This window comes from Trachypithecus francoisi, unplaced genomic scaffold (genome assembly GCF_009764315.1).
Source record: "Trachypithecus francoisi isolate TF-2019V2 unplaced genomic scaffold, Tfra_2.0 Lachesis_group19, whole genome shotgun sequence".
Lineage (NCBI taxonomy): Eukaryota > Metazoa > Chordata > Mammalia > Primates > Cercopithecidae > Trachypithecus > Trachypithecus francoisi.
The window spans coordinates 9,715,764-9,733,770 of NW_022681464.1; the positions used below are offsets into that span (position 1 = coordinate 9,715,764).

At 41.6% G+C, this 18,007-nt stretch overlaps 1 protein-coding gene across 3 annotated transcripts in view; it reads left to right on the forward strand.

Moving 5' to 3' along the window:
* Window positions 1-18,007, forward strand: part of EPG5 (ectopic P-granules autophagy protein 5 homolog) — a 142,129-nt gene that overhangs the window by 14,981 nt on the left and 109,141 nt on the right. For all 3 annotated transcript variants that reach the window (XM_033177856.1, XM_033177855.1, XM_033177854.1), the window contains exons 4-11: window positions 1,101-1,237; window positions 2,716-2,823; window positions 3,724-3,797; window positions 5,545-5,650; window positions 8,465-8,579; window positions 9,270-9,420; window positions 12,813-12,968; window positions 17,823-17,980. In XM_033177856.1, the coding sequence (XP_033033747.1) occupies window positions 1,101-1,237; window positions 2,716-2,823; window positions 3,724-3,797; window positions 5,545-5,650; window positions 8,465-8,579; window positions 9,270-9,420; window positions 12,813-12,968; window positions 17,823-17,980 (1,005 nt within the window). The remainder of the gene's footprint in view (window positions 1-1,100; window positions 1,238-2,715; window positions 2,824-3,723; window positions 3,798-5,544; window positions 5,651-8,464; window positions 8,580-9,269; window positions 9,421-12,812; window positions 12,969-17,822; window positions 17,981-18,007) is intronic.

The following is an 18,007-nucleotide window of genomic DNA, read 5'->3' on the forward strand; positions in this document are numbered from 1 at the left end:
TGACTGTGTAGTAATTGGTCTTACAAGATACCATTTGTGCTTGCAGTTTTACCAGGCCTCCCCAAGTGTAGGATTGAGATCTGCATTAATGACATTTTTTGGGAGCATTACCAGGTCTCCTTTCTCCGTGACTGTCTTTCTCTGCTTCTGTAGGATGCCAAAAAGCTCACTATCTATCATTAATGTCCTTTGCTGTCCTAGTTAATGTGCTTGTTACCAAGTTGAGTCCAAATATAGTTTTTGATTACAAAAGTAATCATCGGAATACTTCTTCACCCTTTATCTCTTGTGGTTTGTTTGGGCTGCTTTGTTTGTAGGACTGTTTTGTTTAATTTTCCAACAGAGGATTAATAATGTTCTGAATTTTTCATCTTATTTTGGATTTTAAGAAATTAGTCTTTATGACATGAATATTAAGTATGCTTATTGAATTATGCAATTTTTATTTCTGGGGGATACATTAGGATACTTTAAAGTAAAAGTCCCCCTCCCCTATTTTCTTAACTAATCAAATAACTGGGGGTAGATCAGAGATGTACTGATTTTCAAATAAAAAATAGTGGATTATGGCCAGGTGTGGTGGCTCACACCTGTAAATTCCCAGCAATTTGGGAAGCTGAGGTGGGCGGATCACTTGAGGTCAGGCGTTCAAGACCAGCCTGGCCAACATGGTGAAACCCCTTCTTTACTAAAAATACAAAAACTAGCTGGGCATGGTGGCGGGCACCAGTAGTCTCAGCTACTCAAGAGACTGAGGCAGGAGAATGGCATGAATGCGGGAGGCGGAGGTTGCGGTGAGTCAAGATCGCACCACTGCACTCCAGTCTGGGTGACAGACTGAGACTTTCTCAAAAAAAAAAAAAAAAAAGGAATTATGATGACGTTGGTTTTTCCGTTATTTTGAAATACTTCAAAGTTAAACACATTTTTGGCTTGTCTGTTTATAAAAATTTAAATATTTTAATGTAACTTTTCTCCTTTTTTTCATCTGCACTAAATATTTTAAAGATTTTTTATTGTTGTTGGTTTAAGTGAAGACCCTAAAAATTCCCCCCAAAACACCATTTATGAGAGACTCATTTAATCTCTCTCATTTACAGTGTCTAAGCAGACAGAAAGCATTCCCTCCGATCTGTGTCAATTAAAGGAATGCATTAGTGTCTTATTCATGTTCACCAGGAGAGTTAATGAAGATACTCAGTTTCATGATGATATTCTTCTCTGGCTGCAGAAATTGGTAAGGGCACAAAAATAGACACTGTAGTTTTTGTTTTATTTCTCTCATAATTTAGGAATTATCTGTTATTTCATTACATTTAGTCTTCAACAACTTTTTCAGCTAATTTATTTTATGAGTTTATTAATGAGTTTTCTTTGATCATGATACGTGGTAATAAGTTATCTAGTGCATTATTAAGCACAAAGTATGTTTCTCTCTGATAAAGATTATGCTGAATGAACACTGGACTTCAACTTTGAAAGAAATGAAAATGCAGGAAGTATGCTAAATTGAAGACTAGATGTATATTCAGAATATAGGTACAGGTTGAGTGTTCCTAATTCAGAAATCTGAAACGATCCAGAATTCCAAACTTTTTGAGTGCTGATATGATGCCACAAGTGGAAAATTCCACACCCTAAGTACTTAATAGAAACTTTGCCTCATGTACAGAATTACAATAAATTGTGTATAGACCAACCTTCAGGCTCTGTATAAGGTGTATATGAAACAAATGAATATTGTGTTTAGACTTATGTTTCAGCCCCAAATGTATTAGATGTATTAGTCTTTTTTCACACTGCTGATAAAGACATATCTGAGACTGGGAAGAAAAGGAGGTTTAGTTTGACTTACAGTTCCATATGGCTGAGGAGGTCTCAGAATCATGGCGGAGAGCAAAAGGCACTTCGTACACGGTGGTGGCAAGAGAGAATGAGGAAGAAGCAAAAGCAGAAACCCCTGATAAACCCATCAGATCTTGTGAGACTTACTCACTATCATGAGAATAGCACGGGAAAGACCGGCCCCTATGATTCAGTTACCTCCCACTGGGTCTCTCCTGCAACAAAGAAGAATATTCTATCTTCTTCTGGGAGATAGAATTCAAGTTGATATTTGGGTGGGGACACAGCCAAACCATATCACCAAGATATCTTACATTTATGCAAATATTCCAGAATCCAAAAATGTCTGAAATCTGAAATGCTTCTGGTCTTGTGCATTTTAGATAAGGTATGGATCAAAAAATTTTCTATATCTCATTCTTTCTGTCTTGTGATATTTAATGTCATGTTTAAAACAGTTTCTTTTAAGAGAAAGAAGAAAAGTATAAGGATTTGAAAAACTTAAGAAAGATGTTAGGTGTATTATACGAAGAGGGGTATTTGTTTATTGGTTATGTTTATAGATTAAACTACTTGACTTATATTTATTCACTTGTGGTCAGTAACATTAGTGACTTGTAATTTGCCAGAGAAGAAAAAACTAGATTTGTAGAGAATCTGCTTGTGATTTTATCATGGTACTCATAGATTCATAGGCCTCTGGTGTGCCTCTGTGGTAGAAACTAAGCCAGTGAATAGTATGTCTTGTGTCTGGTTACTCTTTTGAAAGATTGCATGTATTGAAGCATTGGATAAATGACTTTACTAGACCCCTAGATAAATTATTCTTTTTTTAAAAAATAGTGAGATCATATGACCTTTATTGTTTAGGTGTCCGTGTTACAAAGAGTTGGCTGTCCTGGAGATCACCTCTTCCTTCTAAACCATATTCTTCGATGCCCCGCTGGTGTTAGTAAATGGGCTGTTCCTTTCATCCAGGTATGATGAATGGTCACCTCATTCTGAGGGGTTGGGGGAGAGGTTTTATTAGACATTTTTCCTAAAGAAATTGCTGGAAAAAAAAGACTATTTAAAAAATAGTAATATTTAAAATAAAAATCTTAAAATATATCCAGTATACATTTATAAAAGTTCTTAGGCTGAAACTTGTTGGGCCACCCATAACTGATAGAACTGTACTAAGTTTGCTTGTGGTCTGGCTGGGTAGGTTCAGTCATATTTAACTCTACACAATTTCTGTGCAGGAAGGCTCACCAGGACTTTTTTCCTGTGGTACTCAATACAGCTTCCTAAGTCAATCTGTCTCACACCACAGTTGGTACAGGTCAAACAGAAGCCACTACATCTCAAAGTTCTTTAATACTAGCAGAGATCTTAGGTCTGTGGGATCAACTCTTGTATACTTAGGAGTTGACTATGTGGTTTTTAGATTCTCCTCTCTGCTGTTGCCTTTAGGTCGTTTAGTTACTCATAGCAACCACTTAGAATGGGCAGGAGCCAAAATGTTTGCCAAGTTCAGCTTCTCCACATCTCCTTTTCTTTAGCATTTCTGGTGGCAAGAAGTCTGAATCTTATTAGGTAGAAGGAGGATTTTTTGTTTTTGTTTTGTCTCTCTTTGGATTAAAGTAGCAGTAGTGTCCTTCATCCCATATTGTTACAGATAATTGATGGAGACTGCTCAGCTACCTCTACTCTTTGAGTACAGCTGACTCAGTGCCACCAGGTAACCCATGGGTTGTGCTTTACTCTTGTGTGTTAGGTACCAGTTTCACCTTTGTTCTCTTAACAGCAACTTTGGTCAGAATGCTTGTGAACCAAGATTACGGACACTTGGGTTATTTGTTTTCTACAGTACGCTTTTTGCTTTTCTGATTTCAGATCAAAGTGTTGCATAACCCATCAGGGGTCTTTCATTTTATGCAGTCCCTTGCCCTGCTGATGTCTCCTGTCAAGTAAGTGTGGAAGAGCTTTGTGAAGTAGAGATTGAAATGCTTCTTTCTTCTAAAGGATTGGCTCCTGAAACTGCCTAGATCCAAAGAAGAACAGCTAAGGGAAGTGTTGGCATTCTAGAATTTAATATTGCAGATTTTCTTTGGGTTTGATTCTTGTTTCAAAGTGACTCTTCAACTGCCTATATATAAGCAACTATTTTTATGGGATCCCTATTTTAGTGGGTTTGCCCCTCTTGTCATATATGCTATTGTGAAAGGTGCTACAGACAAAAAAGGTGATCTGTTTCTTGGAAGAAGAGATTTAATGCCAGAAGAGAAATAGCACAGAGAGATTTAAGTGCTAAATTGTGAAGCTATGTAATAGAAATGAAGAGAACAAAGAGTTGAATGGAGTAGTCAGAGAGGGTTTCATGGTAAATGAGCTGTGTTTGAAGAATGGATTGGACTGGGCATGGTGGCTCACAGCTGTAATCCCAGTACTTTGGGAGGCCAAGGCAGATGGATCACCTGTGGGCAGGAGTTTGCGACCAGCTTGGCCAACATGGTGAAACTCCGTCTCTACTAAAAATACAAAAATTAGGCGGGCATGGTGGTGTGATCACCTGTAATCCCAGCTACTTGGGAGGCTGAGGCAGGAGAATCGTTTGAACCTGGGAGGCGGAGATTGCAGTGAGCCGAGATCGTGCCACTGCACTCCAGCCTGGGTGATAGAGCGAAACTCCATCTGAAAAAAAAAAAAAAGAATGGATTGGATTTCAGTAGGAGAACGGGACAATGGAGAACATGTAGGTGGGAGAACAGTGTGAGCAAAGGCCCCAACACAGGTTAGGATAGCTGTGCAGAGCACAGGTAGATCAGTGTGGCTGAAGCAAAGGTGTGTGCGGGAGCTGGTAATAAAGGTGAAGAACTCAGGTGGGTTGGATTATAGAAGTCCTTGAAATTAAATGAGGAATTTAGATTTGATGATTCCTCTCCCCTACTGCCTTGGATACAAGGGCCTGCTCCTGCACGTGGTAGATAATGATTTGCCTCACAAGTGTTTTTGCATTGATATCTATGTTTTGGCCCTAAACAAGCCTCTCCATTACCTTTTTTCTGTTTTTTTGAGATGGAGTCTCTCTCTTTCACCAGGCTGGAGTGCAGTGGAATGATCTCAGCTCACTGCAACCTCTGCCTCCTGGGTTCAAGAGATTCTCCTGCCTCAGCCTCCTGAGTAGCTGGGACTACAGGCATGCGCCACCACACCCAGCTAATTTTTATATTTTTAGTAGAGACGAGGTTTACCATGTTGGCCAGGATGGTCTTGATCTCTTGACCTCATGATCCACCCACCTCAGCCTCCCAAAGTGCTGTAATTACAGGTGCGAGCCACCGTGCCCAGCCTTCATTACTCTTTTTTATTCAGTAAGTCATAGTTGCTAAAATAGTTTCCCTGGCAAGACTCTGCGAGCCTGGTTTGAGTTAAGGTCTGCAGCATATGTATTGAGGTCCTGTATCATGCAGGGAGCTGTGCTAGTATAGCTGCTTTCTGCAATTACTCATCATTACTAATTCAGAATGGTTGCATTTGCCACCAAAATTAGTGCAGTTTTAGTAGCCTTAGTTTTTGGCCAGTTCTTATTCACTAATTTAAATCATTTGAAGATTGGGTTGATGTGTGGCTCTTCTTCAGGGTGAGTAGATAATCCAGAATGCACTCACATAGGCCTTCATCTAAGTGATGAGAGTGATTATTCTTGTCCTTTAGAAATCGAGCTGAGTTTATGTGCCACATGAAGCCCAGCGAGCGGAAGCCATCCTCCTCAGGGCCTGGGTCTGGGACCTGGACGCTAGTAGACGAAGGAGGAGAAGAGGTAACTTATCATGTCTGCATTATTTTGATGAATCATTGTGCACTCTTCTTATGCACCAGGTGTTGTTCTAAGCACTTTTCACATCGTATCTCATTTAATTCTCCCAGCAACCCCATGAGGTAAAGACTTATGATTCCTATTTTATAGATGAGGAAACTGAGGTGCAGGGGTGTGAAGTACCTTCTCTCAAACCATAGGGTCATTAAATGCGGAGCCTTTAGAGCCTGTGCTTTGAGCCAGTGTGCTGTGTTGCACCCCTTCTCTAGAATATCATTCTGTTCAGCTTGGAGAATTTGGCACTTGGAAATTAAAGTCATATTACATACGATGTATATTAGGAGTTTCTTTATGTAGTAACAAGTTTCTGGGGTTGGAGCCTCACCTACAGATGGTGAATCTGAGTAATAAAGAGCTGGAGCTTAGCAAGGTTTTCCCTTAACTTACAAACTTCTTATCCAGAAATTCTCATTTGAAAGGTAGAAGATGGTTTTCCATTTTTGGTGATAATTTAATGATCGAAATTCAGCTTCTCAAGATCACCCTTGTTAATTTTCCTTTCTACTATACCCATCGTGAGTATATTTGTAAGCAATTTTGTTCTGCCGCTAATTGTCAGTTCTAGTCCTTTGTTTTGTTCTGAATCTTGATTTGATATTCTTGTCTAGGATGTTCAGTGACCGATTTATTATAATCCCTCTCTTAAAAGGAGGTGAGGCCAGGCACGGTGGCTCACACCTGTAATCCCAGCACTTTGGGAGGCTGAGGCAGGTGGATCACGAGGTCAGAAGATCGAGACCATCCTGGCTGACATGGTGAAACCTCATCTCTACTAAAAATACAAAAAGTCAGGCGTGGTGGCGGGCACCTGTAGTCCCAGGTACTTGGGAGGCTGAGGCAGGAGAATGGTGTGAACCTGGGAGGGGGAGCTTGTAGTGAGCCGAAATTGCACCACTGGGCTGCGCCCAGCCTGGGCGACAGAGCAAGACTCCGTCTCAAAAAAAAAAAAAAAGGAGATGAAAGTGTTCAGCCAACAGTTTTCAGAATGACAGCTATGGCAGCTGTGGGATCGTGTCTGTGTATTTCCCAGAGTGCTCATTCAGAAGTGGGGAGCCCCTTCACAGTCGTTTTTCTCTTACTGAGACTTGCAGGAGGAGGTGGTCAGGTGGTGGTAGATGACGTGGATGTGCACGCGTCTTTGCTAGAAACTGAGGAATCATTCTGAAGCAAGCTTCTCAGGAACCAGTACAGATTTTAAAGATTGCAGTGGAGCAGTATTTTTTTTTTAGAGTGGTCTTTCTTGGGGGAGAAATCTTTTCTTCTGGTAGGTTTCCTGCATTTAGTCCCAGACAGATAATGATTAAGGAGCATTATAATTACTTGTAATGATTAGGCATTATAAATACTTCCAGTCAAAATATTTGATTAATTATCTCACCCTACATTGGTGCCTGGCTCCAGTTTAGCACTCCCTAAATATTCAGCGAATTCAAGAACTGGGGAGTAGATGAGAAAGGTGGGAGTGCCATTGCCTCAGAAAAGGCTGTGGGGAGGAAGGCACTCTGAATTATCCACATCATGGTTTCTTGATACTAGCTATATACTAGAATCGCCTGGGCAACTTGCAAACCTTGCCCAGGCCCACACCCAGACATCCAAATAGTTAAAAGCCTACCTGGTGATTAAATGTACAGCTGAGTTGAGAATAGCTAAGTTGAGAACTGCTTTAAGTAGAGTTTCTGAAACGCTTGTTTGTTAGACATTTTAGACACATAATAAGACTGTAAAAATTGAGTGGCTTAAGGAAATTTTGAATGATTTGCATTAGTCCCTTGTGGAAATTGAGGTGATACAGTCTATTCTTCAGGTTCTCAGGATCTTTTTACTTCCTTCCCTTTTTAATGTAGCATATCTTAGGACATGAATCAACTTGGTTTCTAAGGTGACTTTAGTGCTCTGTGTCAAACAAAAAGACCACAAAGATTTCCCCTATGTAATCTTTGTGTATGACCACTGTTATTTTTATACAGCTTTTGGCAGCACTAATTGACAACAGAACTTTAGTCATCTATAGCAAATCTCAATTGCTTCCTCTTAAGTCTGTCGAATACTACATAGATGTTGATTTTGGGAGAAGAGAATTGCAGCTAACATAACTTGAACTCTCATCTATGGTTCTTGTTTTTTTTGAGATGGAATCTCATTCTGTCACCCAGGCTGGAGTGCAATGGTGTGATCTTGGTTCTCTGCCTCCCAGGTTCAAATGATTCTCATGCCTTGGCCTCCCAAGTTGTTGGGATTACAGGTGCACGCCACCATGTCTGGCTAATTTTTGTATTTTTAGTAGACATGGGGTTTCACCGTGTTGCCCAGGCTGCTCTTGGACTCCTGACCTTAGGTGATCTGCCCGCCTCAGCCTTCCAAAGTGCTGGGATTACAGGCATGAGCCACCGTGCCCAGCCCATCTGTGGTTCTTTAATTGATGTTATCAAAGCACTGATTCCTATAGTAAGGTGCTCACTCTAGAGGATTTCTTTTTTTCTATTGTCTTTGGGATGGACATTTAATGAGAGCAGTTTCATCACTGACTATGACCCAGATACATATAAAATTGTGCTTGCAATTTCAGGGGATTTACTGTGGAACTATCTCTGGAACTGAGACTATAAATTTCTGTCCTGGAGAAAAGGTCCATGAAGACTCATGAGGATATCACATGTATACCATTGAGACCTGTGATAATTTAACTCCTGTAACTCTGGATCATAGTGTGATCTGATCAAATCAGCTGACATGACTTTTTGTCTTTTCCCTTAGGATGAAGACCCTGAGACCAGTTGGAGTCTCCTTAATGAAGATGATTTGGTTACCCTTTTAGCACAGTTCCCCTTTCATGAACTCTTTCAACATCTTCTTGGGTTTAAAGTAAAAGGTAGACCCATTTCTCTTATGTGTAAAATGGGGTAGTGGCAAATGCAAACACAGGAACTCTGCATCGAGTCTTTTTTTAAATTTTGAGATGGAGTCTTGCCATGTTGCCCAGGCTGGAGTGCAGTGGCGCGATCTCGGCTCACTGCAAGCTCCGTCTCCCAGGTTCATGCCGTTCTCCTGCATCAGCCTCCCGAGTAGCTGGGACTATAGGCGCCCTCCACCATGCCCGGCTAATTTTTTGTATTTTTAGTAGAAACGGGGTTTCACCATGTTAGCCAGGATGGTCTCGATCTCCTGACTTCATGATCCGCCTGCCTCGGCCTCCCAAAGTGCTGGCATTATAGGCGTGAGCCACTGTACCCAGCTCGAGTCTTACTTCTTGTATAGGCTCCAACTCAGGTTTCTTATGCCTAGCTGTTGTAGGCTTCTCTTGTGCTTGTAATTTCCCACTTGGTGCTTAAATGTGAGAAAGCTAACTAGGCTGCACATTGCCCAGCTTAAATTGTTTTTAATTTGGCACATTGTCTCAAGTTTTTTCCCATTTCATGTTGATATGGGAGCCAGAGTAATGAGATTGTCAGTTCTTCTCCATCTTGGCTTTGATTCCTCGTTAAAATATTTATACAGCTGTTTCCGTTCGTGTTTTTTCATAGTAATTATGACTTTTTTCTTTTATCTGATTAACTTCTAGGTGATTATTTACCTGAAACAACAAGACCTCAAGAGATGATGAAAATTTTTGCCTTTGCCAACTCGCTAGTGGAACTTCTGGCTGTGGGGTTAGAAACCTTTAATAGAGCACGCTATAGGCAGTTTGTGAAACGAATTGGTTATATGATCAGGTAATACTGCCGTTGGTCCGTTCTTCTCTGTTCCTTTTACCCTGGTCAGACACAGATACTGCATAATTGGGATGATGGACATTTTAGTTGTAAACCTCAGGTCTTATTTCTCGTGAAAGTTAAGATTTTTTCACCATCTATAAGATGGGAATTTCATAAGTGCTTCCAGTCAGCATATTTCCTTAATTATCTCAAATTTAACTGGCTTGCTAGATGATTGTTCTTGGAGTCGAGATCCCCAAAGCTGTTGCTGGGTTGAAGTCTGGGCGAGAGAGAAGTCATCTAGGAAAATGCAGGCTCTTACTGCTTCAAGTGTCTTAATAAATTTAGAGAATACGTACTGCTTTTCTTTGAATTAATTTTATACTCTTTTTTCTGCTTTATTAATTTTACTTGTCTTTACTGGATCATTTGTTATAGCATATACACATGCTGTTATTCAACTTCCTTCCCCACCCAAAAGAAACTCCATAAAACTATCAAAACTTCTCTCCCTCCTTACTTTTGCTTCCAAAACAAAATTTTAATTCATTTATTTTATCTTTTTTTTAATTTTTTTGAGACTAGTCACACTCTTTCACCCAGGCTGGAGTGCAGTGGTACAATCTCGGCTCACTGCAACCTGTGCCTTCTGGGTTCAAGCAATTCTTGTGCCTCAGCCTCCTGAGTAGCTGGGATTACAGGCTCTCACCACCACATCTGGCTAATTTTTGTATTTAGAGACGGGGTTTCACCACATTGCCCAGGCTGGTCTCAAACTCCTGGGCTTAAGCGTTCTGTCCGTCTTGGCCTCCCAAAGTGCTGGGATTACAGGTGTGAGCCACCGTACCTGGCCTAATTCACTTATTTTAGATATGTATCCATTAGCTTTATTAATCAGTCAAATGATTATAGGATGCCCTGAAAGGGTGGGGGGGTCCCTTATTTTTTTTTGAGATGGGGTCTCAGTCTGTCACCCAGGCTGGAGTGCAGTAGTGTGATCTCGGCTCACTGCAACCTCTTCCTTCCAGGTTAAAGCCATTCTCCCACCTCAGCCTCCTGAATAGCTGGGACTATTGGTGTGTGCCACCATCCCCAGCTAATTTTTTGTGTTTTTAGTAGAGATGGGGTTTCACCATGTTGGCTAGGCTGGTCTCCAACTCCTGACCTCAAGTGATCCGCCCGTCCTGGCCTCCCAGAGTGCTGAGATTACAGGCATGAGCCACTGTACCTGACCTGGGGGTCCATTCTGAGGTCTAGAGAAAGCCTTGAGTATAGAGTTAGGAGAATGAGATAGTGGGAGGGAGGATGGCTGGTGACTTGGAGATAAATTTGTTAAAAGCTAAAAGCCCATCTACCTATTAACAGAAGTCCATCCAGACATCTGTTTTCTGATTCTGCTTAATAAATAAGGCCGTAAATAAAATTGGGCCGTGAGCTCACATACAGATATAGGATTGTGTGCTTACTGTATGCCAGGACTGTGATTTCTTATTTTATTTTCTCAGTAACTCTATAGGAAGGACGTTGGTATCATTACTGTTTTAAGATCACTGTTTACATTATTGTGTAAATAACAGCTGTAGTGTATTATGATTATTCTTTCTTTGTTTTTCTTTCCATCTGCTTACTTTTCTGTGAATCTAGTGCAGATTCTTCTCATACCTTCTAATTGCAGAACAATTTCCCATAAGGTCCCATTCCTCAGATCGTGTGTTAGTTCCCATTTTATTCCTCCATCCTCACTTGAACTTTCTTTTCCTCCCATCACTACCCAAACAGCTCCTACAGATGAAGATCTCTAATGAACCTTGTACTCCTGATCCACTGGCCAGTTCTGGGTCTCTTCATCCTACTTGGCATCTCTCACGTAGGTCACATAGCAGCCTTTCTTGTAGTTAGTTGATAATTTTATCCTTAAAACATTTTCTTTGCTTGGCTTCCAGGATACCACATTCTCCTGATTTCTCCACCATTTCACTGACAATTCCTTTTCTGCCTCCTTGGTTGTTTCATTCTCACTTCCAGACTTCTTAATGTTAGAGTGTCTCATGTCTCAGTCCCTGAACCTCTTCTCTTTATCTACTCTTGATTCTTCAGGTGTCATTCGTTCTTCTTTAAATATCTAAACACTGTTACAATTCTCAGAGTTATATTTCCAGCCCATACCTCTCTCATAAACACATTGTATATTCAGCTACCAACTCAGCACCTCCACTTGGATGACTCACTAACATTGTAATGTAATGTTCTCAAAGTGAACTCACTCTCCCCACCTCCCAAACTACTCCTCCCAGTTTCATTAAGTAGCAACTCTATTCTAGTTTCTCAAGCCAGAATACCTGGTGGCACCCTTGGCTTTTCTTTCTTTTCTACCCCACATTCAATCTAGCTGCAAATTTTATCATCTCCACCATCAAAATACCATCTTTTATCAAATCTAAGATGCCACCAATTTTTTTTTTAAATATATTTTATATGCCACTAACATAGGGAAAATGCTGCCAAATGATGGCATCACATCATTAACATGAACATGGATTCTGACATTCTAATTGCAGAGAGATTAGTGTGAAAGACATGCATTCTTCTGAATCAGTGAAACATGCTGTTTCTAGAATCTAGCTGCTGCTTACCACCTTCACTGCTAGCACCCCATTTCATTCCTAGACCTCCTGACTTATCTTCCTGCTTCTGACTTTGCCCACTGCCCGCTTCTGCCCTTTCCCCACCTCAGTGTATTTTTAAACAGCCAGTGTTGCTTATGAATTGTGAGTCAGCCCATTGTCTGCCCAGGGCCCTATGGTGCTCCCTGCTGCACTCAGGGAAAAAGCTGAAGTCCTCACAGTGGCCTGCAGGGCCCCTCACAATCTGGTTTCCTGTCACTTTTCTGATTTCATCTCCAGCCAGTCTCCCTCTTAGCACATTGGCCTCCTTGCTGTTCCTAATCATACCTGACACCCCTCGAAGCTTTTGCATTGGCTGTTTCTTCTATGTAGACACTCTTCTCATAGACACGCTTGTGATTCCTCACTGGTTTCCAGGCATGATCACATGTCCCTCTTTAGTAAGGCCTCTCACACTCCCAACCCACCTCCTTACCCTGTGTACCCCTTCGTTGCCAGACATACTTTATTCCCTTCTCTGGCTTTTTCTCAGCGTCACTTACAACCATGTGGCAGACTATATATGACTTTATTTTATTTGTTGTCTCTTTGCCCTTCATTAAATGCAAGCTCTATGAAGGCAGGATTTTCTTTTCCCCATTTCATTACTTTCAGAACCTGGGCAGTAGTAGGTGGATAGTAGGTGCTCAATACATATGTGTTGAATAAACGAATGTTGTAAATGTAATATAAAGGTGCAGATATTGAGCTAATGAAAAGTACTGTATTATCTTTCCTCATGCTCAGAATGACCGTTGGTTATGTAAGTGACCACTGGGCACAGTATATGAGCCATAACCAAGGCTCAGGATTGGCCCAACAGCCCTACTCTGTGGAGAAACTACAAGTTGAATTTGATGAGCTGTTTTTGAGGGCTGTCCTACATGTGCTGAAGGCCAAAAGGTAAGTAAGACATATGATATTTGGTGAGAAGTAACTTCCTCACTGGTAAGAACCAGTCGAGTGAAAGCCACTTAAGTAGGTCTTTTATAATAGTTTCCTAGTGTATTTCATCTGTTTCTTATCGAGGGCAAATTCTTGGGCCTTAGTTTCCTTATCTGTGGTACCCCCCTGTTGGCTGAAATGGTCTCTCTCTCTCTCAATTGCTTTCTGTTGTAAGATAACACTATTCTGGTGTCTCAGTTTTTTGCCACCCTGAACTTTTGGGGCAGCCTCGAGCAGGGGAAAACAGGATAGATGGTATCTGTCACATACCCACTGCAGTGCCTGCAGTGAGAAGCGGTAGGTGCGCAGCGTGTGGTGCAAATGATTTGCTGATTCTATTGTTCAATTTGCCTTCCTGTAAGGGTTTTAAGATCTGGGAATGTCATGGGTCTTGGTTCCCTATCTTAGCTTTGTAAATACTGTCTTTGGATCATGCTGTGTGTGCCGCTGCTTGTAGCCTAGGACCTGTTTGAGGCATAGGCAGGGGCACAGCTGCACATCCTGTGCTCCCTTCCTGAGCCACTGGCCAAGTTGAGGAGTGGGCTCTGCTGCAGAATTATGCCCTCCACTAGGAGATGCGGGCCTGCCTCCACCCCTGCCCAGCTCTGCTTATGAACTACTGGCTCTCTCCTATTTTGGCCCTCTCCTGAGCTAGCTGTTTACACTCCCTCTTGCCATGTGACTCTTAGCCTCAGCCCCCGATTTATTCTGTGTTGTATAGTAAGTTTGAGTCTTGGTCTGCCATTTACTCTTACCCTGGGAAAGTCACTTAATATTTGCAGTCTCACTTTCTTCATTTATAAAACGGAGATGGTGATAGTGATACTACTGTGCTATTAACCTCGTGGATATGTGATGAGGGTGAATTGTGGTAATATGAGGAAATACATTTTAAATCATAAAGGACTTTTCAAATGTAAGTGGGAGTTGTTCTTGTGTGGTTTCATACAGAGAATAGAATAATCTAGAGACTTAGAGAAAGATCAGGAGTTCTTAGCTAAGTGTTAACCACTTTTAGACACTGTGAAGGTGTAAGTCTAACTTAAATAGGACTTGGGTATAGAAATTTATCTTTTTTTTTTTTTTTTGTGATGGGGTCTCACTTTGTTGCCCAGGCTGGAGTATAGTAGCATGATCTTGGCTCACTGCAACCTCTGCATCCCAGGTTCAAGTGACTTTTCCACCTCAGCCTCCCAAGTAGCTGGGATTACAGGCACTTGCCACCATGCCTGGCTAATTTTTTGTGTTTTTAATAGAGATGGGGTTTCACCATGTTGGCCAGATTGGTCTTGAACTCCTGACCTCAAGTGATCTGCCCGGTTCAGCCTCCCAAAGTGCTGTGATTATGGATATGAGCCACCGCGCCTGGCCTTATCTTTAGATTACTCCTGTTACACATATACCATAGATTTTGTGGTCTCATGAGATGCGCCAAATCCTGTTCAGGATTGTCAGGGCATCAGTGCAGTAGCACCTGCCCACTGACGCCAGCCTGGTACATGGGAGGAGTCTTCCTTCTCTGATCTGTCACTTGTTTTTGTGCTTGCTTAGCGGAGAAGCAAAGCTGTCATCCTACTTACTGGGGCTGATATATTGAGCTGTGAACCCTTCCTGTAACATTGTATATAATTCACAAAGATAATTGTTTTAAAATGTTGACAGCTATTGTTCTTAAGTTTATTTTAGGAAACAAATTATATGAGAACCAGATATTTAAAGCCATGAAATTTAAATTTATTTGGCACTCAAATGGAAATTTCTGGCAATAGCTTCAACCTAAAACAAAACTAAACTATACTAAAAGACAGACAACAAAAATAGAAGTCAGGGCTGGGCGTGGTGGCTCACACCTGTAATCCCAGTACTTTGGAAGGCTGAGGTGGGCGGATCACCTGAGGTCAGGAGTTTGAGACCAGCCTGGCCAACATGGTGAAACCCCATCTCTACTAAAAATACAAGAATTAGCCAGGCGTGGTGGCAGGAGCCTGTAGTCCCAGCTACTCAGGAGGCTGAGGCAAAATAATCACTTGAACCTGGGAGGTGGAGGTTGCGGTGAGCTGAGATTGCACCATTGTACTCCAGCCTGGGCAGCAGAGCAAGACTTTGTCTCAAAAAATATATATATGTATATGTATATAAATACCTATATAAATATATACGTGTGTGTGTATATATGTGTATATATATGCCAGACTTCCTGAATGTCTGCCATATAGGAAATTTTATAGCCTGAAATACACCCTATTTGTGATTTTACTTTTAAGTCCTCTACAATTTTCCTTCTTTGTTTTGGGGTTATAAAACAGCATCAAGCTGTAATCCCAGCACTTTGGGAGGCCGAGACGGGCGGATCACGAGGTCAGGAGATCGAGACCATCCTGGCTAACATGGTGAAACCCCGTCTCTACTAAAAAAAAAAATACAAAAAACTAGCTGGGCGAGGTGGCGGGCGCCTGTAGTCCCAGCTACTCGGGAGGCTGAGGCAGGAGAATGGCGTAAACCCAGGAGGCGGAGCTTGCAGTGAGCTGAGATCCGGCCACTGCACCCCAGCCTGGGCAGCAGAGTGAGACTCCGTCTCAAAAAAAAAAAAAAAAAAAACAGCATCAAGTCCCATGTGAAGTGTTAGGATAATTAATTAATAAGATAGAAACCTGGCCCACCTGACCTTAGAGAAGTTTCTTAATCTCTTGGTCAGGAGTGTAGCTGGCTTTTCCAGAGTCCAGGTGAGTGTGGGTTTGAGCTACCAATTGCCTGTTTAGGTTCGTAGATGTGGATTAGGCATAATACACTATTCATTTTTTAAAATTTGATTTATTTGTAATTAGATAATTTGTAGTAGGATAATTTGTAGTAGTTGTGCCTCCTTTTTTTTTAAGTTTTTTTTTTTTTTAATTTAATAGCAGGTAAGTTGCTATACATTCCTTAGCAGATTTCTTTTTTCTTTTTCCTTTTTTTTTTTTTTTTGAAATGGAGTCTCACTGTGTTGCCCAAGATGGAGTATAACTTATGCCTCCCAGGTTCAAGCAATTCTCCTGCCTCAGCCTCCCAAGTAGCTGAGACTATAGGCGCGCACCACCGTGCCCAGCTAAGTTTCATATTTTTAGTAGAGATGGGGTTTCACTACGTTGGCCAGGATGGTCTCGAACTCCTGATCTCAAGTGATCTGCCCGCCTCAGCCTCCCAAAGTGTTAGGATTATAGGCATGAGCCACTGCACCCGGCCATTCCTTAGCAGATTCTGACTTGGGGCATGGCCACCATCCTGATACAAGTTTTTTTTTTTTTTTAGTTGTGGTAACATTCACATACAATTTTAATAAGCATCTATTGAATGCTGATTGTTTTTGAGATACTGGTTTAGATAGCAGATAATTAAAATACAGGGTTCTAGTTATAAACTAGTTTATATAAAAATGATATAAATGATGAATTGATGGGTGCTGATGAGTTGATGGGTGCAGCACACCAACATGGCACAAATATACGTATGTAACAAACCTGCACGTTATGCACATGTACCCTAGAACTTAAAGTATAATAATAAAAAAAAAAAATGAATAAGACCTGGTTTCTGCTCTCAAATTGCTGTTAGATTAGTATGTTATATGTAATTTACAGTACCTTGAGGCGTTTCTCACATTGTGTTTTAAGAATCACTTGAGTCTGAGTCACCAAGGGTGACTATAAAAGGTGCAAATTCTTGTGCCCCAGCTCTGACCTACAAAATCATGGTCTTTATAGGTGAGGCTTGGGAATCTGCATTTTCCACAGTGTCTCCAGGTGGTTTTTCTGCCACTATAGTATGAGGCTTACTGGCAAAAGGTATGATGATGGCAAAGTCAAGTATTGATGGAGTTCTGTAATAGCACAGAGGAGGAAGTCCAAGGAGGGCTTGACCCATGGAAGGAGCCAGCCTGGAGGTATGGGGTCTCTCCAGGCTTGGCGGAATTGCAGTAGTAACTGAAGGAAGGCAGAGAGGGCTCTGGTTGGAAATACGGGTCAGAGCCATCCTGTGGAAGCCTTTGAGTGTGGGCTGAGGAGTTTGAACTTTGTTCAGTGCTCAGAGCGGAGTCACTGGATGGATTTTGACACATGTGTCTGTGTTCACACGTGTACCTGTATGTGTGCTCAGACACGCACATCCACAGCTGGCCTCTCTGCCACCCACTACTGTCTGTGCCTTAGTAGCCTGTGTGAGTTGGTGCTAATATCCATAATAATAATAATTATTATTTTTGAGATGGAGTTTCACTCTTGATGCCCTGACTGGAGTGCAATGGTGTGATCTTGGCTCACTGTAATCTCTACCTCCTGGGTTCAAGTGATTCTCTTGCCTCAGCCTCCCAAGAGGCTGGGATTACAGGCATGTGCCACCACACTTGGCTAATTTTGTATTTTTTGTAAAGACGGGGTTTCACTGTGTTGGTCAGGCTGGTCTTGAACTCCTGACCTCAAGTGATTCATCTGCCTCGGCCTCCTAAATTGTTAGGATTACAGACGTGAGCCACCATGCCCGGCCATATCCCTAATTGTTGTCTTGGTTTTTGTGAGGATGGTTTGAGTTGATATTGTACTTATATGTGTACACACACACATGCACACATTATAGTGGTTAGAACAGTCCCTGGCACAGACTGGGTGGTTTGTATTTGCTGTTATTCTTAGCCATCCTTGAGGTGTTTATGACTAAAGCATATTAGAAAAATCGTAGTGTGATTTAAGAATCTTTTTTTCCTTGAGAGCCAATGGTTTTTATGCTTTCTTAATGTAATGAAGCTGATTAATAAATAAAACGATTCCTGCTTACATGCAGACTTGGTGTTTGGCTGTTTATGTCCGAGATGCCCTTTGGGACTCTGTCTGTGCAAATGTTGTGGAAGCTCTTCTACCTCATGCACCAGGTGGAGAGCGAGAACCTGCAGCAGCTCTCTTCCTCCTTGCAGCCCGCCCAGTGCAAGCAGCAGCTCCAAGGTACGGCCCCACCGAGCAGTCGGTGTT